At 43.4% G+C, this 23,430-nt stretch overlaps 1 protein-coding gene across 3 annotated transcripts in view; it reads right to left on the minus strand.

The window, feature by feature from the left end:
- Positions 1–959: 959 nt before the first annotated feature.
- The window catches only part of LOC110950691 (transcription factor HIVEP3), a 54,629-nt gene continuing 32,158 nt past the window's right edge, over positions 960–23,430 (minus strand). For all 3 annotated transcript variants that reach the window (XM_022193434.2, XM_051956533.1, XM_051956534.1), the window contains 8 exons: positions 16,379–18,725; positions 15,294–15,580; positions 13,100–15,127; positions 11,168–11,313; positions 6,747–6,922; positions 4,799–4,900; positions 3,414–4,060; positions 960–2,603 (listed from right to left, as the gene is read on the minus strand). In XM_022193434.2, coding sequence (XP_022049126.2) covers positions 1,953–2,603; positions 3,414–4,060; positions 4,799–4,900; positions 6,747–6,922; positions 11,168–11,313; positions 13,100–15,127; positions 15,294–15,580; positions 16,379–18,374 — 6,033 coding nt within the window. In that variant the 5' untranslated portion in view covers positions 18,375–18,725 and the 3' untranslated portion in view covers positions 960–1,952. The remainder of the gene's footprint in view (positions 2,604–3,413; positions 4,061–4,798; positions 4,901–6,746; positions 6,923–11,167; positions 11,314–13,099; positions 15,128–15,293; positions 15,581–16,378; positions 18,726–23,430) is intronic.

Consider the following 23,430-nt stretch of genomic DNA (forward strand, 5'->3'; position numbering starts at 1 on the left):
ACTTTGACATTACCTTGACCTTTGAACTTTTCCAGTCTAGAACTCCTTGTATATTTGCTGACTGTGACCACTGGAACTTGAAAGCACTTGGATATGACTTTACAGCTTTATATACCCATACAGGAGGTTCACTGAGGTCTTTGGTTTCAACTATGACCTGCAATTGACTAGTGATTGACCAGCGAACTACTACATCAGCTGTTTCAAATCTATTGCATAGTATCTATTGGGCTCTATGAACAATTTTGAACACGGCAGTGTTGAAAAAAAAACACAGAAATTTATCATTAGCATCTCTAACTCAATGTTTTACCTTCCACTCGTTTGTCATTTCCAGCCAAAGGAAAACTTCTGGTCTCCAAAAAATCCACTATAAATCCAAACTTGGTATGTGAATGAACAGTTTTGACTTTACTATGTCTATTATTTAATCCTTATACAGATATAAGAGGTCAGAGATGAATTTGGTAACTTCAAAAATGATGTGAATCACATGCAAACGCTTTAACAGTCAACAACCCTAGAAGATTATTGACAAAATTTAACAAAACTCTCAACCATCATCATCAAAACACAACATGGTGAGTCTAGCCGTTTGTAGAGGCCTGGCAACTTACTGAGAAACTCTTACCATCAAACATTCTTTTTGTATTCTCATCATATTGTAATATTTCTTTTATAAAGAAAAAAATTCCGTAAGGCAGGATACATATGTAGAATCACCACCTATTACCACATGGAGCCCCAATGTTCAACTGAACATCACAAACTGCCACCAAAGTACAAGATAAGCAAGCAACCAGAATTTTACCACATTGTAGATTTTGATGATATTCTTTTTTGTGTTTTTCCTTCTCCACTGTACAACTGAACTGATTTCTTGCGGTAAACTAATGCAGAACTGAGGTTCAAACTCTTGTGCTTCTGTAACATGGAAGAAAGGCGCAACCTCAAGCAAGTCTGGTGCATTTTTTATTTCTTCAATGACTAGAAATTTTGCTGTGTGAAATCTGCAGGGCACTTGATCTTCTGGTACCAGCCAAACTCAATCTCTCATCTTTGTCACCAGTTCAAGTTACAAGAACATCATGAAAAAGTCACACAGATGTAACAAAAATGTCAGTTTTTTCTCCAGTAACGAAAAAGTAAAAAAAACGGCAACAAAAGAAACAACAACCTTGAAACAATGATCATTGTCATCAAATAACAATAAATAAGGAGCGCTCTTCCCTGTACAGACATATATTCTAATCTAAACTCTTTTGTAATAAAAATAGAACTTCAGTGCATTTTCCTTTGACACGTTTCTGCTGCTCCTTCAGAATCTCCGCGACGCGACTCTCGGTTACCCTGGTGTTAAAGCAATGGCCTTTAGAACAGAAACAACCAAAACACCAAATATTAACCCTCCTGAAGAAAACAAAAAAAGCAGTTATAAAATTTCACAGCCTTCTCTTTGTCTATCTTTACTGTACATCTCAAAAAACACAAACCTGGACAGAAAAGGCACAAGTAACAATTTGAGTAATACTGGACGAACAAAAATGGAATTATTTTTGATGAAAGATTTTGGTCATTTACAAATTTATTTATATTTCTTTTACATGTAATTAAACAGACATTACGATTACCAGTATCAGAATAGATACAGGAGGGATATATTTATATGTGTGTGTGTGTATATATATATATATATATATACATATACACATACATATATATATATATATATATATATATAATTTATATAGAGAGATTTACAGAAACATTATTTCACAAAGAAAAAAAGTGCTTTTTTTTTATAACAAACCTGAATATTGCCAAAGAACAGACATTTAAGTTAACAAGAGTATTGAAAACTGTATAAAAACAAAGCAATAATAAAAAAAAAAACTAGTGTAGCAACCAATAAAGCAAAATGGGATGCAAGATGCATCAAGGTGTGGACACTGTTAAGTGCTCTGGTCTGCTCTGGCTGAGTCTCCTTTAGCTCCTCTCTCTACTGGATCGCTACCAGACTGTAGCTCTTCCCTCTGTGGCTGTTGTCCAATGACACGCGAGGCTACTGGCGCTGCTCGACTGAGAGCTGCTCTGGAACGACTGTCTCTGGCGCAGCGTTCGGTGGTCTCAGCGGCAGACCTGTGGACGTGGACGGAGCTTTGCGAGCTGCCATATTGCTTTGAGTCTGTGGTCTCCGACACTGGTTTGGAAAATGTTAGTGCTGTGCTAAAACTGCGTCGCCCGGACTGGCTGGTTCCTGCTGCCTGGTGCTCTGACCAGCGGTCTCCAGGAGTCCTGAGCCCTTGAGTCCTGGGGGTCCCGCCCCAGTATGATTCAAACCTGGCCAGCGACGGCCCCTCCAGGGGGGGAGATGTTGGGGACGAGGGGGTGGTCGGGTGGGACCTTGGTCTGGCCTGCACCATCTGGATCCCTCCGATGGGGATCATCAGATAGGGGACCCTAGCTTGTTGGGAGTGCATGGGGAGATGGCTGAAGATGTTGTCTGCTGCTTGTTGGCCAGGATAAGCTTCACAAGTTGAAAGACGGAAAGTAGGTGGAAACAAGCTGGCTTCTGACCCCTCTCCTGCTGCTCCACTCTTCTCCTGTAGGGGGAGCAAAGGATTTATTATTGCGGATAGATGAGCCTGTCCTGTCAGTACACAAAACATTTCACACTGAGGAGGAAAGCGCATAAAAAATATACTGTTTGCTTATTGAATCTTTGTTTAATCCTCTGAAAACCAGTTTTTATTTGCTCCTTTCACATTTGTTGTCACTGTGGGCTCATTTTTCACTTTGCTGCACCTGCAGGAAACTGCACAGATCTTTAGTACAAAATAAAAAAGTTAAAATTGCCATAACTTATAATTTAAAAGGAAAAATGACAGTTGAATTTCTACAAAAACTGAAAAAATTAGAATCTACATGTACAGCATTTTTCAATCCTGAAAAAATGGCATTTCTACAGGGTAGATTTTTTTTTTTACTTCTTACGTTTTTACATTTTTTTCCATACTTATTTCTTATCTGCACTGTGTAAACACATCCCACAGCTCAGCTCAGAAAAGTCAGAGTTCTTTTCATGGGACTGTTGGTCACAGCTTAGTCTCATGTCTGCACTGACAAGATTCTGGTTAGAGCCAATGATTCATTTTCAAATGAGTGTTTTTGATGAAATGTAACACTTTTAGCTTAGATGTGGTTAATTTCCTGATGAAATGGGAAATCACAGATGAGTGGCTGACAATCCTTTCTGTTTTAGCAATTTCTGGTTTTGATATTTGGTGTAAATGTTGTGATTTTTATAAGATAACACGTCTTTTAAACCTACCAGTGTGTTTTGGAGTTTCTAGGGTTGAATATCAAGGCATAAATTCATGATAATGCACGACACCATACTAAAAACAACCCACCGGTTTGACACGGTGTCCCGTTGTACCGGGGCTCTCCCACGGTAGGTATCCAGGGCTTCTGTGCTGCAGTCCCAGCGGTGACGGAGGCGTCTGAACTTGTGGTGACCGGTAGCAGCTGGGTGAAATGGGACGAAGAGGAGAAAGTGGCCTGATGGGAGATGGTCCTCTTTCAGGGGAGGGTGAGACATGCCGGCTGGGCGAAGACAGCTCTGTCCTCGGGGAGAGGCTGTGGATGGGTGAGGACAGCTCCAGACGTGGGGAGAGGCTGCGACTGGGCGAACAACTCTCGCTGCTGGGTGAGAAGGCTCTTGGAGATGCTTTCCAGCCTCGCCGGGAGAACAGCGCCCTCCGGCTGCCAGGCGAAGCCGCCCGCCTGCTGGGCCAAACTCCCCGAGGGGAGGGCTCCTGACTGGGGCTGTGACCCGAGGGATCGGGGTCGGGAGTGCCCTGCTGAGAGTGCCGACTGCCGCTGGAGCGCCCCCCAGTTGACGGGTGGGTGTCTGATGAACAGGAGGACGGTGGGTCTTCATGAGACTCCTCTTCCTCCTCCTCCTCCTCATCGTCATCATCGTCGTCGGACTCCTCCACATCGGAAAACTGATGTTCCTCCTGCTCCTCTGAGCCGCACGCACGCTCATCACTTCCTACTGTTGGTGCAGACACAGAAAAACATCCTTTAAATCACCTTTACAGCCACACTGTAAACTTTGAAATTGCTCTGAATGTTGCACCAAACACCAACATCCATAATAACACAGAGCAGAACATTTTCAGCAAGAAGCACGAAGAGTTAGGACAGTACTGCATGTTTCTGACAAATCTCACCCACCACTCATCAAAAACATGTTATAAATAGACTTCGGTTGAAAAGGCTGAAATTTAATTGAATATCATCGTGCCTCTATTCACAAACTATCCGCACAGCCTTGTGAATGAAAAGGCGGTTTAAATGGCATGTCCTTGGCTGTGATGAGAGTGGTCTGTCAGCAAGAAAGAGGCAGCGGAGGGAGGGATAGTAGAGGAAGGTCAGAGGAGAGGTCGTGAGGTGGCTAGCTTTGACTCTTTAGTAGCTTTGATTAGAGGCGGATATAAGCGTTCTATTGTGTATTGTTATAAGGCAGCAGCACATCCGTAGGAACAAGGTAAGAGTGGCCAGACTGGCGCAACTGCATCAGGAAAGCAGTTGCATTCTTCACTTATTTATCTTTTACTTTTTCATTTCTTATGCAAGGCCAGAGGGAGCAGAATAGAAGATGGTGTTGCATAAGCTGTCAGTGCTGAACAGCTCCTATTCTTCATGGGCAGAAGTTCATCCAGCTGTGCACCAATATTTCTCCACAGTGGAAAAGGAAATATGTGAGATGCATCCTCATCCCCTGAAGTACCTGTTTCCTCGCTCTCCGGCTCATCCAGTGATGACTCAGATACTCCCATCGCCTGGCATTTCTTCCCATGAGCCTTCGACTTCATGTGTTTTGTAAGGTTTCCTAGGAAGACACAAGAAAATTGCTCTTGACTTACAGAGTGCAAGCAAAATGAGGATACTTCAGCATTGGTGAAATGTGATCACTGGGCAGAAAACAGATTATACATGATGTACAAGAAGCAAGAGCTGCATCTAATTTATATTTGCCTGCTTTCACATTTGAAATTGATTTCTTGTGCAACGACACACTGCTCCCAGTGTTCCTGCCACATTCAAAATGCTCTCTGGAAGTCCCCTTCTAACCACCTATGATATGTGTCCAAAGGATCCGTCACTTCAGTGCTTTCCATCCACTGTATACAGGTACTGTCTATGCATTCTGGTAACAGTGCAAATTTCCTGCATTTCCCATTCCTCATTTGCATAAAGTTCATTTTTAGATTATTTTATACAAATGAAGAGTGTTGAGCAGGATCTGCCATCTTTGGAAACTCCTGAGAAACTTTCACACTAACCATCATCAGTCTGAAATGAAGACAGATTCAGCAGCTGCATGGTTTCTTAAATGTTTTTAGAATCACATTATAGTGGGCTGTAATAGAGAAAGTTTTCAGACAACCTGCTGTTAGATGACAAAGTCTGTGTTGAATTCCTGTTGAAGAGTAGCTGTCAGTCATCTATGGTGACATTGATGAATCGTAGGGTCATCAAGCGTCCAATGGTGGTAAGCTTCACACCTCTTTGCATCTTAAAAACACCTCTGTGGACATGTACCATTACAATGTTCATGTCAATTTCACAACGGACCCCAAACTTGTTCCGAGAACAAACATCACATTCAATGTCAAACTGACCCAACCTCCAAGGTGACTGTTACTGGTGACAATAGTTGGGTCCTACCTGGAGACTGCAGACTCATTCATCAAAAAGCCCACAGTCTCAGAACTGAAGAAAGTTCAGGTTGGGCAACCAGGAGCGTGTTTGTCATTTTGTTTGACATTCACAGCGTTGTACACAATGAATTCATCCCTGAATGTCATACTGTTAACTGTCAGTTCTACTGTAAATGTCTGAGGCATCTGAGGGAGAACATTTGGTGAAAAGGACCTGAAATTTGGTTCATGCCATTGTACAAAACGCACCCCCTTCCAAAGCACTAAAAAAGTATTTTTTGTCACTCTCCACCCATCGGCTCACCAGATTTGTCCCTCTGTGATTTCATTTCTCCTCCCCCGCAAATGAAAGTCAAGTTGAGGGGTCATCTGTTTGACACAGTGGAGGAGATTCAGTTCCAGCCACAGATGTGTTTGGCACACTTACAGATCTTGGGAGCTTTCAAAAGGTGGCAGGAGCCCAGGGAGCGGTGTATCGCTGCACTACAAGGATACTGTTAGGTAGATACTGGACAAATTTCAATCAGGTGCAGCTGTTGCTTTTCAGAGGTGCAATGTTGACACTTCTCATTGTTCATTTTTCATTGTTCATTGGGCCAAAAGCAGGCTTACAGTTGTGTCACTATTCATCCCTTATTCACGTTTCGGAAATGTCATTAAGCTATTTCTTTCAATTTTGATTTCGATTTTTATCTTTTTAATTTTTTTGTTACAGTGATTGTGAGCAGTGGCAAACAAATTAAATCAAGAGCAAAGAAAGTGGATACTGAAGCAGTGTTGGAAGTGTGAAAATGCAGAGCAGGTGCGCACATCATGGCAAGGAGCCTTTAACACTCCCCCACCTTCATGCCAGGCAATTTATCACACAAGAAATAAATCTGAAAGCACAGGTCTGGTGTCTGATTTACTGAAATTCTACCTACTAAGTGTAAGTCTGCTTTTGGCCCACCTTGTAGAACGAAAAGAACCTAAGTGCTATTCATGTTTTATGTAAACCGTAAAGTGTCACTTTACCTTTGGTTTTGAAGGCAAAGTTGCAGTGCTTACAGATGTATGGACGGACATCAGTGTGTGTTCTGATGTGCTTTTTCAGCATGCTTGGCTTCTTGCAGCGGATGCCACACTCTCCACATATGTACTTTCCCCTGCCGCGACCTCTCACATAAACATACTCTTCGTTGGACTTGTATCTAAGAGAAAGAAATGAGAAAAAACAGAAAGACAGAAGCTTTAGTCGACAGAAAATCTCATATTAAGATGACTTTCATGAACACTTCTAAGTGCTGGAATTTACGGATCAGAAAGGCTAAATACTAGATTCTTAACTGAGCTACATGTATAGCAACATATTGATTTAACTGATCAAACTGAGCTGCGATTTTAATTCAATTTTGGTTCACTTGAGGGCAATGGAACAAGCTGAAAAGATATTAACGTGCGACCCCGTTGTTGGTGAATGTCTAAGCAAACAAGTCGCTTATTTCCACATCCAGTAGATGTGGAGCAACATTAGGATTGATTTATAGTTCTGCTTCTGACCATCTGGTAAATATAAGCATTATATTCACTCTCTTTTTAGCTTTTTTCTGGTCTCTGCCAACTGATGATGTGGTTTTCAGTTAGTCTCTGAAAACAGGTGTTAAAAACAAGGTGGATGAGGCTGAAGTTAGCAGACCAAAAAACCCAAAACAAAGTTCTCAGAGATGCTAAGAGGCTACGAGTGACCCCTTTGATATTGCAGTGATTTAACTCATTGTTCCAAGCAAAACATATTTGGAGCTGCTTTTGTAATAATAATAATGATGATGAATGTGGATGTCAGACTGTGTGCAGCAGAAACACAGTGCGTGCACAAACTGCACACAAAACACAGACAGACACAAGAAACTCGGAAAACAAGGCTTTCTTTATGGAGGCGGGTTGGGGAAGCCCCACCAAAACCCCAGCAGCACTGAGTCCCTTGGCTGTTCCCTCCACTACACCCCGGGAGCACAAAGAATACCAGCTATTCTGCTGCGATCGGGTGGCCCTGCCAACAACAGCAGCAGCTAAAGAGAGGGAAGGGAAGCCTGGCTATGGCCACCAACCGAAAATAGACGCTGCATCTGAAAATCAAGCAACACATTTAGGTCCAGACTATAAAAACATTGTTTATGCGCAATCTTGCTGTTTACCGAGAGGCTATTTGTGGACAGAAGTGGACCGCAGATGTTTTATATCTGAATGAATTGTCCTCTATGAAACACTGCTCTGCACTCATGAAGAGACGCACAATCCACTCTGAATGGTAAATATCCAACGTGTGCAGACTGCGTTTAATAACAGGATACGCACCACATCTACGAGAAACGAGACTGTGAATGCCCCCGTTGTACAACCGAGAACCAGCAGCGGCAAAACATAACAAATTGTTGCACAACTGTAAAATAGTCTCAGCAGTGACATTATGCTGCATTCATTCAGGGGCTGGTTACTGTTTAACCGGCATGTATTTGTTGCTGCTGCTAAAAATATCCACCCACACCTCAGGAAAAGAAACAAAAAAAAACCAAGGCAGGAGTTGCACTTCACGCATCGAGCATTAAATCAGCAGCACGTCTCGGTAGATTCAGCCGACAGTCTTGTTTTGTAGCTTTACGACCGCCTTGTTACATTAGTAGAGGGAATAACTCTACAAAGCAGAGGGTGATTGACTGATACGTCCAGTGAATTTCAGCACAGCAGCTCTGAACAACACACACTGAATCAAGCTTTATTTGTCATTGGGCCAGAAAGGAATTGGACTGAACTAATATTTTTGACAAATGCTGTATGAGTGTTAACCCTCTGAACTCTGAGCAGTTTCTGGCCGTTTTCTGCTCCTGTCACTGTCTCATTGCAATCTGAAACAACTGGATAGTAACTGAGAGGTGGAGCTCACAGTGTAATAAACTGACGGTTATGTGTTTAAAGCTTTATCTATTCCCTTTCTGGCACAGGATTAGAAGAAAAGATGATACTGTACATCTTCCCCGTTAAATGAAAGGCTACAGCTCAGTTAGCTTTGCTAGGACTGGGCTCAGTTTGATTCCACCTTTATTCCAGCAACTCTGTAGCTCACTAATTAACCAATTAACCCACTGAACATCAAGCAGTTTGTGGGCATTCTGTGTGGTTGTCACATTTTAAGAAGTCCTGCGCCTCTATGGAAATGGCACAACCATGTCTAGAAGTAGACCTAACTCAAAAATGTGGTTTTTCAGCATATCAAATTTGCAATGTGATAAATCATTTAAAAAAGTTGAATTTCCTTGATTATTTATTTACATAAATTTGTACTAGCTAATACTGGGGAAAAGGTGGCCCTACATACTATAAATATTTTACTATTTACATTTTTATTTGTCCCTGTACATGTCTCCCATCTGCTTTGTGTAAACACAGCCAACAGTTCATCCCAGTTTAGCTGAAAAGTCCCTCAATTTTGGTCATGTGACAGTTCCTTCCAGCTGAGTCATTTATGGCATTCTAATTGCACCAAGGAGAGCATTTTTTTTGTTTGTTTTTCACAGAATCTGGTCAGTGCGAATTATTTAGTTTTGGCCACTTTCTAAATGAGACATGTAGACTAAACTGAGTTTAGTGAAATATCCAAATTATAAGCTCAAATTTTGCTTATTTTTTACAACAGAACTGCACGTCACAGATGAGTAGTTTGAGGACCACTGGAAAGCTATAAATCCAATATCTTTTTTCTGTTTTTACATTTTATATCTCTGATTAATGGTGTAATTTTTAAGATTTTTCAAAAAATTAACATGCTTTCACACGTGCCAGTGGCTCTTGAGATTTCAAGTGTTAAGCCACATGCTGTATGTGACTCAGGGATGCCCAACCCAGCTCACCAGCGTGGTTAAAGTGTCATGACAAATCTGCCACTTACACCGTAAAAATCAATCTGCATGTTTTCACAGAATCCGAAAAGGAGACGGTTCAGCTTGTGCTCGCTAAGAAGGATTAAAGCTGATGTTCCACGGACTTTTGCTGCCACCAGGAAAGAGCAGCTATTGTAGCTTAATTGCTGAGACATGTTATTGAGAAGAAAGGGTTTCCTTTAGCTGAGTGGTACTACTAAACCCTAGAGAGCCCTGCGCTCCTCTTTCTTAAAGGGATCTCCGAAAATGGACGAAATGTGGCAAGCAACCGGAACACAAACAAAGCTGCAAGATGCATATTCATAAAAGACTGTTGTGTGGAATAAAATGAGAGGCACACAGTTGTGATTTCAAAGTCTTGACAAAAGAAGGGAGATAGGGATAATGAGTCCTAACAGAGTCAGGGAGCAAAACATTCTGCTGCGCTCCAGACTGAGTAGCTGTGCTTATTTGCATGCATGGCGGAAATGCAGAAGGACATCAAGGGGTGGAAATACACAGAGAGAGGACACAGAGGAGGTTGGGAGGGAATGAAAAGAAAATAACACACACAGGTAAGTAAAACTGGAAGAGCTGCCAGAGCGAAACAGGCAGCCTGAGCAGAGGGAGAACGGTGGTACAATGGAGACTGACAAGTGGAAGGAGGAGGGAAGCTGTGGGCTGTTTATGGATGAAAATGCACTCCTGAATGTGTGGCTGCAGATGATAAAGACTCGTAATTAGTGCCTTATCTACTGTTAAGCAGACAACTCCTTCACACTGCACACATAAGCACAAAACACAAACCTTAATGCGCAAAAAAAAGCATCCTGCAAAATCTCTAATCTCTCAGTATTTTCCATTTTGATCGAAAGGAATACCAGTATGTTTGCTCTTAATACTTCCATATTTTACTCATCTTGTTTTTAATCTCATCTATTTCTGCTCCAGATCTACACAGAATCAGCTGCTGGGGAAACTTTTTTAGCCGTAAACCTGAGGAAGAAAAACAGCCAGCACTGGAAAAGATCAGTCAGACATTTACGGGAAGCATGAATGTGTGTGTGTATATGTGCAGGTCTGAAGACAAACATGCACACAAACACAACAGTCATGGCTGTGATTCTGATTGCTTGCAGATTGCCTCACAGTGTGCCTCTGTGTCTTCTCTGCAACTTTCTGTAACCATAAAAAGATATTGAGAGTCTCACAAAGTGAAGTTGGAGACAACCTTTACCCCTTCACACACACACACACACACACACACACTGCTCTCTCTCCAAATTAACACTTCTAAAACACAGACACTCATGCCAGCAGTGAGAGGAAAAAGCTTGGCTGCAGGTACAAATGAAGTCCCTGCGGGCCCCGCGGCCTCCCATCTGTTACTGTAATTCTCTGCATGCTCTTGTCAGCTCTCCATCGTCGCTGTTTTGCTCTCGTCAGGCGTTGGTTTTATGACAGGAGAGCTTGTGCGACGAGGCCAGCGCTTGCAAAAATGCTGAAATAAAAGACGCCCGTTTTAACACTTGCAGCTCTTACCCTCCTTCAAAGATGCGAACGCGAGAAGGCTCGGCCTGCTTGGAGGTGGACGGTCCTTCCTCTTCTCTCGTCTCTTTAGTTTCCTCCTTTTCAAGCTGCGGCTGATCCGTTACTTCAGTGAGGGTGCAGGGTGGGGTGGCATGTACCTACACTCAAGACACAGAGAAAAATTCAAAACAACTTAAAATGAAGCGTTGTGCTGTTGAACTCTGTTGCGTTCAGGTTGGGAAGATTACTTTAAAAATGAATTGCAGCATGATTACAAATTACCTGCTGGAAAAAAGGAACCAAATCTAAGCATTAAAATATTAAAGTAATATAACTTGATTAGTTTCCATTACTTTTGGTTTACCTCTGTACCAAAAATTCAAATAGCTGCAGATGAGAGAAAAATAAATCTTCTGATTTTTACTTAGGTGTATTCTGTATTGTGAAATTGTGGGATGGTGGGATGCAATTGCGGCTTGTAGCTGACAACACTTTTTAAATGTATTTATTATTTGCATTTTTATACATGTAATAATACAGGCATTGACAGCACCTTATAATGTGTTTTTATTGTTACAAGCCTACCTGTTGCAGTGTTTTCCTGGTTTATTTAACGACTAGAGCAGTCAAGTTCTGTATGTAGTAAAAGCAAACAACTGTATGCACAATAATGTCACTATTGTGAATTTTCTGTTGTGTTACTGTGGAACGGAATTATCTCTGTAATAAAACATTTTACATGACAATATTTTGGCTTTCACTTAATGGTAAAACAATAACATCCAGACAGTTGAGATGAAGCTCAGGACTCAGCCTGAGGAAGACAACTGCAGCTTATAAAGCGTGACTCTGTGTGACAGCTCACCTGTCTGAGGTAAAGTAAAGAACACAGTGTCCTGATCCATCCTGTCTTCTTTTGGGGGATTATTTATAGCTCTAAGTATTCAATTAGGTTAACGCTGTGGTTTCATGTGCGTAAATGTGTACAAATCTCTCGCTTTTCTGTTGCTGCTGTCTGATTCAACAGGAACATACACTACCCTTCAAAAGTTTGAGGTCACTTAAATTAATCAGAAATACGATCTAAACATTGCTAATGTGGTAAATGGCTATTCTAGCATGAAACGGCTGATTTTTAATGGAATATCTGCATAGGGGTACAGAGGAACATTTACAGCAACCATCACTCCTGTGTTCTAATCGTGTTAGCTAATTGTGTTAAAAGGCTAATTGATAATAAAACCCTTGTGCAATTATGTTAGCACATGAATAAAATGTGAGTTTTCATGGAAAATGTCCTGGGTGACCCTAAACTTAGTATATACTTAGTATTAGTATATATATAAGAAAATTCAATTAAGTTTAAATATAAAATTTGTCTGAACTTCAGGCTATACTTACACAGAGCAGAGAGGAAACATGTTTGGAAATAAATAAGGGATTGGGAACAAAATAAAAACATAAAATCAAAACAATATGATTAAAAAAAAACAGTAAACAGATGGCCAAGTTGATAGAAGATACATTCAGCATGGTGAAATATCTTGTGTTCCGTGTTGTGTGTGAGAAAAACGCAGAGTTTGTCGAGGTGGCAAAAATGTAAATACTAAAATATCTATAGCACATGGAGTGATTTTTCAGTCCTGGTAAGACCTGGTAGACACTTGGAAAAAATGTTGTGGATATGGAGTTTAGGTTTTCTTTTCAATTTTTGAAAAAAATAATAAAGACATTTTACTTTTGCTCTTTCTTTTCTTAAGATTTAAAATATTAAAACTTTGCTATACTGCACAAAAGACACTTCTGAGTTCTCCTTGTGTCTATTCATGGTTGAGCTGCTTCTGTAAAGGTGCAGGACTTCATCTTGTAGTGAAAAATGTGCCCACAGTGACAAAAATGTGACAAGACTGTAGAGGGTTATATGTATATTGTGTTTATGTTTACCTCTGACACACGTGGGGTCCTGCTAGTCGCAGGGGCCAGTTTTCCCTTTGCTGGCGAAGGGGCCATCGCCATGGTGTATGTCTCAGCGCTGTGCTTTTGTTTGGAGCACAGCAGAGACAAGGCCACCTTAGTGCTGACGCCTGGCAAGTTGGGGTTGTGAGCACTGACGCTCCAGGTAGAATAAACTGAGGCTCGGGGGTCTCTCTGGGCAGACGGGTTGGGTTTGACGTACTGCCGGTAGCACCAGTTGACTGTGGTGGAGGTGTGGAGGCTGGGGTACGAAGGTGTGCTTGGTCTCTCAATTCGTTCTGTCACAGCTGGCACGTCTTCCTTTTTTTGACTCGTCTTCTCAGTTGATTCCTTCTCCTCCTCCTCCTTTGCGTCTCTGTTAGTTTTCCTTGGTACTTGGTCCTGCTTCTCTTCCACTTTCACAGTTGTCACTTCTACCCTATCTGGTTGTTTTTTGTCTCCTTCTTCCAGTTTTTTCCCGGCGGTTTTGCCTTCTTCTTCCTGTCCTACCTTCGATTCTGTCTCCTCCTCCTCCTCTTCCTCCTCTCCTGCCTTGTGTCGCTCCCCCTCCTCTTCCTCTTTCACCCTTTTCTGGTGACGCTGGGCCTCTGTGCTGAGCTCCAGACTGGCTGCAGGAGAAAGCATGCGTTTGCTTCCTCCGGCCCCCAGCGGACCATATCCTTCCCCAGAGCCTGAGGCCAGCTCCGTTGGCAGGGTGAGGGGAAGAAGGCTTTTGATGTCTGGGGAGGGGACCGTCAAGTATGCCCTTCGCAGCTTGTCCTGCTCCACCTGGCCCATGATGACCATCGCTGTGCAAGACGTTGGTTCCTGTGAGCGGGTGGAAGCCAGAATCTGCGACAGAGTGGTATACATGGCACTGGCATAGGTAGGTATATGTGTCTGGAGACGCACTGGCACTACAAGGGACACTACTGGTGTAAGCTGAGCCAGGCATGTGGCGATGACCGGACGTGGGTGGTGGTAGGAGATCGTTACAAGGGACTGATGAGGAGAGGACATGGAAGAGAGGGACGGTCTGCTCTCTGTAGTGTGAAGGGCAGGAATATGTGTTGTAAGTCTCGGAGGACCAGGTAAGTACAAAGTCTGACTACCTCGAGTCCTGGAAGAGAACTGCAGAGGAATGAGAGGAGGAAGCTGATGGAGTGGTATTCCCAACCGTTCTGTCATGTGGATCTGTGCCGGGTGTATCTGTATCGGCGGAGATCCTGTGTGTGAATGTAAGACGGCTCTATGGATGACGTGGGAGGACAGTACTTCAGATATGGCCGTGGTGGCGGGGAATAGCTGAGACAGTGGTGCAAGGGGGAACACTTGCTGGCTTCTGGGCTGCAGCGGGAGCACATCCTGAGAGGAAGGGAAGATTTGTGGCTGCAACAGCTGCAAGGCTTTTCCTGTGGCTTCCGGGCTGAACTGGGCGCTTCCCTCAGAGGGATATGGAGGAGGATAGGTAGAGTGGGAAGGACCAGGCTTTGGGCTCTCTGCTCTGGACTCTCTGACCCCCACCTCCTGCTCAGGTTCACCTAAAGTGGCATGCTTCACGAGGAGACACTTTCTCCTTTCTTTCCAGGAGGATGCAGGCTGCTGGGGCGACAGGGATCCATAGTCAAAAGATTTACTTCTATTCTCTGAGATTTGCTCTGATTGCTGTGGGCTTGCTGGGGCCTGCTCTGAGGCCGAGCGCCTCATCTCCTTGTGGCTTTGGTGGTGTTGGTGAGAAGCGGATGGCACCATCAGCATCTGGGAGCTTTGGCTACCGGAAGCCCAGACGACTGGCTCGGATCTTGCAGTGTCCTCAAAAGAAACAGAGACACTTGAGATGTTGCTCTCTTGACTTGGGCTGCGAGGCAGAGACAGAGATTCAAAGCTAGACTCCCCAGAGGACTGGGCTGCTTCTGCAAGGCGGAGTCTTTTCTTCTTTGGTGGCAGCTTCTCTGCAGGGAGCTGGGCCAACGTCTGGCTTCGCTGAGGCCAGTGGAACTCCTCTACTTTCTCTGCCTCCTAGGACAGATACATTTTTTGATTAATAAAGGATTGAGCGCAAGATAAACAGACACCGAATACACACCTGCTTAAAAATTGCAGCATTAAAGAAGTTCAAATAAAAGAACTAAAACAAAAAGGTTAGAAAACACATAGCCAAATGGTCCTTTAAATACTCGTGTACCTTGGACGAGGATGCTGTCACTGGGGGTGACACAGATGGCATGTCAGCATCAGGCTCCACAGTAACAAGGATCTCTGGCACTTGGATGTTTGGCTGGCGGATGAGGCGAGATGTAGAGGGTGATGGTTTTGGCTCGGGTTGTTGTGTTTGCTGACTCTCTCTGAGGTCTGGTCCCTGACTTTCCATTGATATGCTCTCCTGCTTCTCAAAAGAGCTAGTGTGCTGGATGACAGACACACCCTTCCTGTCCTGCTGCTGTTGGTTTGGCTCAGTCTGTAAAGAAACACCTAGAGACAAACAGGAGAAAAAAAAACAAATTACCTCTCATTTTAATCTATTGGTTTAGCGCTTTTGAACAACAACATTTAGCTGTTTATGGATTTAATTTCCTTATCTACAGTGCAATGCCATTTCACACAGTAATGTTTCCCTTTTTTTTTGGGTGCTTTAACCTTCTAAATTTCAAATCCTACCAGCAGGTTAGAGGGACATGAGCTCATAAAATAACTGAATTTATCTCATTTATCAGAGACAGCAATGGTGAAAACAGAAAAAAATGTCAATATTTCAATTTTTCAAATTGTCTGTGACATGGTGTTGTGTCCAGAAAATTAATAGCATGGAAAAAAAATCTAAGTAGCAAAATATGTACAGTAGATAGAGTCATCTTTTTCCAGTACTGGTAATAGTTATGGGCATTTGTAAAAATGCTGTACATGTTGACTTTTCAATTTTAGTAAAATAAGAAATCGAGAAATTCAAATTTGTGCTTTTTCTTCTGTTTTAATTTATTGTATTCTAACTGTGTCATACTGCAGTAAAGATCAATTACCAGTGGTTATGCTGTTTCTGTAGAGGTACAGGACTTTATAATGTAGTGACAAATGAGCCCACAAACTACCTGGAGTTCAATGGGTTAAAGTGGCTTGTTATGTGTGTGTTTTTCTCTTTTTAATATTTATATAGCTATTCAGGTAACTTCAATGTTAAAAGAAGATCAAGCAGTCTCTAATAAAAGACACAATATTGCTTACACAGGATAATAGTCTAATTTTATCTACTACTGCAGGGATATACAAACAAACCTGAGAGGGCCTGGCTGTGCTCTGGTCCGCTTAGCACTGGAATGAGGCCTGCAGAGCTGCCTGACATGGCTACAGGTCCTGGGCTGGGAGGATCCTCCTCCAGACTCTCCTCTTTCCTCCTCTTCCTCACAGCCATGGCCAGTGCTCTGAACTTATAGTGCATCATCAGGGGGCGATCCTCCCTGCATGTTTTACTTGCATCCCCACTCTCTTGTTCATGTCCCTGACAGATGCCCCTGTGGGCCTCATAGCCTTCACTGTATTGGAAACGGGCCCCACATGCTGCACATTCTAACAGGCTGAGACTCTTCTGCTGTTGTTGCTGTGGCTGCCTGGTTGGTTCAGTGCCTCTGGCTGAAGAGGAGGAGGAGGTGGGACTGGCCTCTTCCAACATGAGCTCAGCTCCCAGGGGAACTTCTATGGCAGGCTGGCGCCTGAGCATACGCTGGGCATGGCCAACCCTCATCTCTGCTACCACTGCTTGCTGCTCATCAAACGACTGGCAGAGGCGGTAACCTCTAGGGGACATGGTGCCAGAGGTGACGGGCTCTCCTTGGCTGGTAGACGATGGCATTGAGTGGCTTCTAAGCAGAGGCACTGCTGACAGCTCTTGTGTACCTGAAGGATCTGCTTCGGGATTTTGGAGGTGCCTCAAACCGCTGGGGCCTGCGACTTCTCCTTTGGGGTCGAACGTGTATGGATCTTTAGCGGCAGTAAATTTGGGCAATTCCATGCTGCTTTTCCTGGACAGGGAAGAGCGTCGCGGCTTCACGCTGTCAATCTCGCTCGTGTCTACAACTGCTTCATTGATCGTGATGAGCTTGGTGATGTGTTCGATGACTTGGGTTTTGGGTACAGCGAAAGGAATGCTCTTCTCCTCGGTTCCTGAGGATGAGGAATGTGAAGAATGAGGATGTTGCTGGTGGGGACTGCGCTGCTGCCCTCCCAGTCGTCCATATTTCCCGAGAATAATTTCTGCGTAGGTTTTGGCACTGGAACTCGGGGGGCTAACTTGAGACAACTCGGTGCTGCCTGATCCGGAGAAGTAGCCAGACTCTGTGCTCCCCTTACTGCCGGGGCCAAGAGAGGAAGATGAGGTGGAGAGGGAGGATGGAGGGTCATCTGGAGAAGCCATGGGTCCACGCTTTCTTTCACTGAGTCTCAGTGCCAGTCTTTGCTTGACAGCCTGGGAGTCTTCAGGCCTCTGGGTCTCCTCGGAGCCTCCTGGACGCTCCTTCCCGCCTCTCCTCTGCTGTCTGAGCATCTCCTTAGAGGAGGATTTTCTATGCTGGCCCGTCTCCTCCTCAGACTCAGTGCTTTCTCCTTCTGTGTGTTCCTCGGGGTCTTCTCCAACACCACTGCCCTCTGGACCACTGAAACTGGGCTCATCACGACTGGACGCCAGACCTGCTTTAATGCGATGGGCATGAGACTTGCGGTGCTTGTACAGGTTGCTCTTGGTCTTAAAAGAAAAACCGCAGGGGGCACAAGGGTAGGGTCTTTCTCCTGTATGGGAGCGTATGTGTTTCTGAAGAACACTTGGCTTGGCACATGCACGGCCGCAGAAAGTGCACACATATTTCCCTGGTTTTTGTGGTTTCTTCTCCCCTTTTTTGGGTGAACTGACCCCTTCTAATCCCTCTTGGCTGGCGTGAGATGGGACCCCCGGACCATGGTCACCCCGGGTGGAGGACGTAGAAGGGAGGGATGAGGTTGATGGTGAAGCCGTAGAGTGGAAGCTGCCTCCTGAGGGACCTGTGGTGTCTGAATGCTGCCATGCTACTGCTTGCTGCTGCTGTAACCGAAGCAGAAGGTCAGTGCGTCTGGGCTGGCGGTTTTGCAAGCGGCCCAAGGCTCTGTGCACAGGACGAGGATTGGGAGGCTGCTGGGGCTGCTGAGGTGGACAAGACCCGAGTGAAGTTTCAGCCGTCACATGCTGCTGCTCTTGCCTTCCAGAGCGCTCCCCATCAGCCGGACGGGTGGGCTCAGCCTCCATAGAGTGGAGAGGAGGCCTCACAGACACGTAACGAAAGGCTCCCTGAGCCTCATTGGTCTAACCGCATGGCAGCTGAGAGGTCAGAGGCAGGGGAACATCGACAGACTGAGTTGTAAATCAAAATGGAGGACCTTTTTCAGTGTGGGCCAAAAGTTATTCAAGAGGACCAAATGAGGCATCATTAAAAGGTGCCCTGGAGCTGTATGGATGCAGGTAAACATGGATCATCTCTCTGTACAAAGCAGCTCTGCTTCTGTCTAGCCTCAGCCATCCTAGCTGCTCTCCCAAGGTCTTCTCTGCATCTCCTTTGTTGGTTGTCAAGAATGTTAGCTGTTCAGCTTCTGAATGGGTCTAAAAAAACACACAGAGAAGGACAACAAAGAGTCAAAAAAGTGGAAACATATCAATACATTTATTATATACTTTAAAAAGGTTTAATCACAAAGAGTTATCTTTGTAATGCTTTAAAAATATCCTCTAGATCTGCTTTCTCCTCTTCTTCACTTTGCAATAAAATCAGAAATAGGAAGGCTTTCTAAATAAAAGCAACAAAACAAAGAGTGGTAATAAAGAAAGGTCCTGCTCTGCTGCCTTCAGTCAAAGCCAGAGCTCATTAGAGTGTACACAGAAACAGAAAACACAGTGGAGCCCATGAAGACGACTTCTTGACAGACTAAGGGTTCGCAAAAAGCCAGAAGAGTTATACTGGCAGAGCGGAAGGCCAAAATCATTAGTGTCTTATTACAAAACTCCATATTAAAAATTGCCTCTACAAATCATAATATGACAAATAGGGCTACATTTCTTCTTGTAGTATTGAGTGAGGTCAGTGTTGTAATGAGACCATTTGCAAGGTAATTGCATCAGCACCAAGTTATTGCTCTCATCCGTCCTCGCTTCAACTTTTATTAAGATAGCGGGCAGCGCTTCAGAAGACGGAGGCACACCAACTGTAAATCTGTTTCAAAATGTTCGGTCAAGATGTTCTACTATTGTGAGATTTTCAAAAGGCACAGCAATCTGAGGAGATGTTCATCTGGTAAACCGCATGCGGTGAATTTAATCAGGACTTAAACAAAATTTGAAATTCCCTTCAAATCGAGGCTCGAAACAGACATGTCGGTATCATATCTGACCCGCTCTGCAGGAGTCGGACCAGCTCGGGGCCAGACAGGCAGCATCCACAGCAGAGGCACCAACAGAGGAGACCACAGTGTCAGGGCAAGGAGTCAAAACAAATGCTGGAAATACACCCTGTGCTTATCTGACCTGGCACTAAAGCTGAAGGGGGTAAATGGAAGGGGCTGTTTTCTAGTGGGTAGGAGGACTTGAGAGCAGCTGGGGTTCGGGCATTCACACTGTACTTCCACCAGGGTGCAGTGTTTTTGACGGGGCTGCTGTGACAGGGTCCTGTACGCCCATTTATCAAGATGGATCTATTGTAATATTTCCCACTTAGGCACTGCTAGAAAGCCATGTTTATGGGGAGCAGCTGATCGCAAAAGAGATGAGGCCACGATGAAATCTCATCTTTTATCAAGATGTATGTTCTTTAATATTCCCCACTTACTACAAATCCTGCACTCCGTCTCAACTCGAGGCATGGGATTCTTGTACGGCGGCCAATCAAAACACATTCTCGGGATGGATGGGGCCAATCATAACATTTTCGCTGAGCAGCCATGCCCAACCGCTGACAGTCCCAGCACAGACTCATCCAGAGAGTCATTCACCGTTTAAGACATTGATACTCCCCAACTCTGTCAGATTCTGGAGATCAGCTGAAGGAGGAGACCGTGTGTCTTCACTTCACAGCTGTAGACGACACATGTCCGCTCTAATGCTTCACACTGATACACGGCAAATGCAGAAACTGATTGGAAGGAGGTTAAAGTGTGCAGGTTTTCTGTAATATTAGAGATATGTGTGTAAAGAAGGAAAACACTGAATCAGTGGCTGAATAAACAGACCCAGCAGAAGACTGCAGCTTAAGGTGCAGCAGTGGCAATGCAGTAATGACAGGGTTTTTTAATATATATATATAATGAGCTACACTTTTACTCTCTCCATATGTCTAAAAATAACCAGCGCATTCAGCCTTCATTAGAGCTGGTTTACAGTAGAATAAAAGAGAGAGAGAAACACTCTTCCTCTTGGAAACAACTTGACAGATTCTCGGCTCCATCTCCAGGTTTCCCCACATCTGCTAAGGGCCGATTATCCGTCCAGCGTGTGTTTCCGTGAGCAGGCCGGCGCTTTGATTACAGCCGACTTTCAGCATCAACACTCAGCAATTATGCAGCAAAAACAAACCCAAACAACATCATTAAAATTCACTTTTCTATCTTCATTCCCCTGTCTTCCACCTCCCCAACGGTACTCTGACTTTTGCACATGGTGGCAGATTTAGGTGTTTCTGTCTTGAGATGTCGAGCCAGAGAGACCCATTACTTGCTTAAATGCAGCTTAAAATATAGTTATGCATTCGATCCTGACTGAAGGGTGCTGTTAGCGGGGCTGTGCAGTATATTGTTTAAGCATCAGTGTTGCATGCAGTGTGCAAAATGCAATGGGAGGGGAAGTGAAATTAACTCAAACACAACATGCTACAGATTTTTTTTTTCACTAGTTGATACAAAAAGAAAACTCACATTGGTTCTCTATTTCCATGACCAATCTGTATGAGATAGTTTGCTCCAATTTAAAAGTTCTTGGATACTTTAAAACAACTTAATTCACAACACGTAATTTGTTGACATGAGCATGGAACAGGAGAGACAAAAGGAAGATTTGGCACAGAAAAGAAGCACATCAGTTCTATGGTGATATTTCAACTACAAAAATGGATGATGTTAACAAAAACATGTTCTGGCACAGTGGTGTCAAACTCATTTTGGTCCAGGGGCCGCATACAGCCTAATTTGATCTCAAAGGGGCCGAACCATTAAACTTATAGCATAACTACCGAGAAGTAACAATAAGTTTTTCCGACGTTTTAGCGCAAAGGAGAACAAGTATATTAGAAAAATCTTTATGTGTAATGAACTGTCCTTTTAAAAATTATATTAGAAACAACCAGAGATTAAAGTAAGTGCAATTTCAACAACACTATGACTCAGTTTAACAATTATTTGTGTGCATTGTGCATTACAACCGATCACAGTGATTGTACAATGGTCACAACATATTTAGTCACAGGAATGTGTAACTTAAAAACATAGTCCTGGAATTTAAAAAAAATCAAACCTATCAAGATATAGAAGTTTTTTGAAGTCCGTTTTCGACATCTGGAAAGTAATTGTGAACACCTAAATTAACTCTGCACACCTTTAAATCTTAAGTCGCAGCTATTTTATACAGACAGTTAAGAAAGTAAAGTTGTCACCTGCCTTGTTTATGTAGAAAATGTACATGTAAAATATACATAAAAAAACTACATACATAGCATGGATGCATCCATTAGAAATAATATTCTACTCCCAAAAACTTTTGTAGTGAATCTGATGACCAACATTGAATTTCACAGTATTTACTACAGCAAGTTTTCATTTAGCAACTGTTTTTTTCCTAGGGCAACAATGTTTCGCTCTGGTGAAAAACGTCTGCTGAGATGTCAGATTCTTCTTTAACTCTTCCATTTTCTGTAGCTTCTGGTCTGCATGCAGGTTTTTCAGCTTGTCCTGATGTTTTGTCTCAAAGTGCCATCTTAGATTAAATTCCTTAATTACAGCCACATTAGCTCCACAAATAAGACACACGGCTTTACCGGCAATGTCAACTTTGCCGGCAATGTCGCTTTGAAAGGCCCCTGTTTTCAGAATCAATTTTTCTTTTCGCCATTGTTAAGGGCTAGCTTTGACGTTACAATAGGGTTGCAGACAATAACAGACGCTTGACTTAAAAGATGCAGAAATGTTCCCAGGTAACCCATCATTTGGCAAGGCAGCTGTTGCGCTGCATTATGGGATCTGTAGTTTGTGTGTTATCAGCGCTTCGTATCGTCGGGCCATTAATAACAATAATAATAAATCAATGTCAAATGATCTCGCGGGCCAGATGTAATTGTATTACGGGCCGGATATGGCCCGCGGGCCTTGAGTTTGAAACATGTGTTCTAGCAGTTGCTGCCACTAAACAAGTCAGCTAATTTGTTTGACCGTTTGAATCAGGACCACAAAGCTCCGTATGACGAGTGCAAAGCCAGATCTGCCATCCAAAGACAAAAAAAGTATTCTGGATGCCATTGCCAGAGTTACATCATATGAAAGAAGTTCCAGATGGCGCTTTTAGATTTAAAAAAAAAAAAATCTTTATTTTTGATGCAAATGCACTCCCTAACAAAATACCTCAATCCTTCTGGAAGGAGTAAGTCTTTCAAAATTTAAGGAATCTGGTGAAAAGTCCTGTATTTTTTATACTGCAATATCTATCGCAGAAAAACTGAATACAGCAAAGTCAGTTTTGTTGAATACTGTGCAAGCCTCGTTGTTGGCAAAATGGAAATGACAACAAAAACTACATAAAAAATAAGAGGCTAAAGAAAAGGAGTAAGAGAAAAGGATAATAAAGCTAAGTCTGGATCTGTTGAAGGATGATGCTGTGCATAGAAAATAGACGCACTGAGCAGGAGGGAAAGCACAAAGAGCAAGACGAATGGCCTCCCTCAGCCTCCCCTGTAATAAATGTCTTTGTTCATGCAGTTGGTTATCAGAGTGTAAGTTTAATGATCTCAAGTATAGCTGTTGATGCAGCCCTTAAACAGGGCAATTAGAAGGTTTTAAGGTTGGGAGCAGCGCTGCTTACATTATTCATGGCAGTCTAGACTGCCAGTTCTGAGTGGGGAAACACACAGTCAGAGCATTGCCAAGAAGATGAGGGAAAGGAATGCCAGAGTAGAGCCTACATTAAGCCAAACACACACACACACACACGCACACACACAGCCTACAGCACACGTACAGTACGACTCCCTCCAGACCAGAACCTACCAACACACAGCAGCTTCAGATCTGCTCCGACAGATCTGTCCGACCAATCAGCTGCAGTGTCCTGAGGT

The sequence above is a fragment of the Acanthochromis polyacanthus genome, chromosome 12 (genome assembly GCF_021347895.1).
Source record: "Acanthochromis polyacanthus isolate Apoly-LR-REF ecotype Palm Island chromosome 12, KAUST_Apoly_ChrSc, whole genome shotgun sequence".
Lineage (NCBI taxonomy): Eukaryota > Metazoa > Chordata > Actinopteri > Pomacentridae > Acanthochromis > Acanthochromis polyacanthus.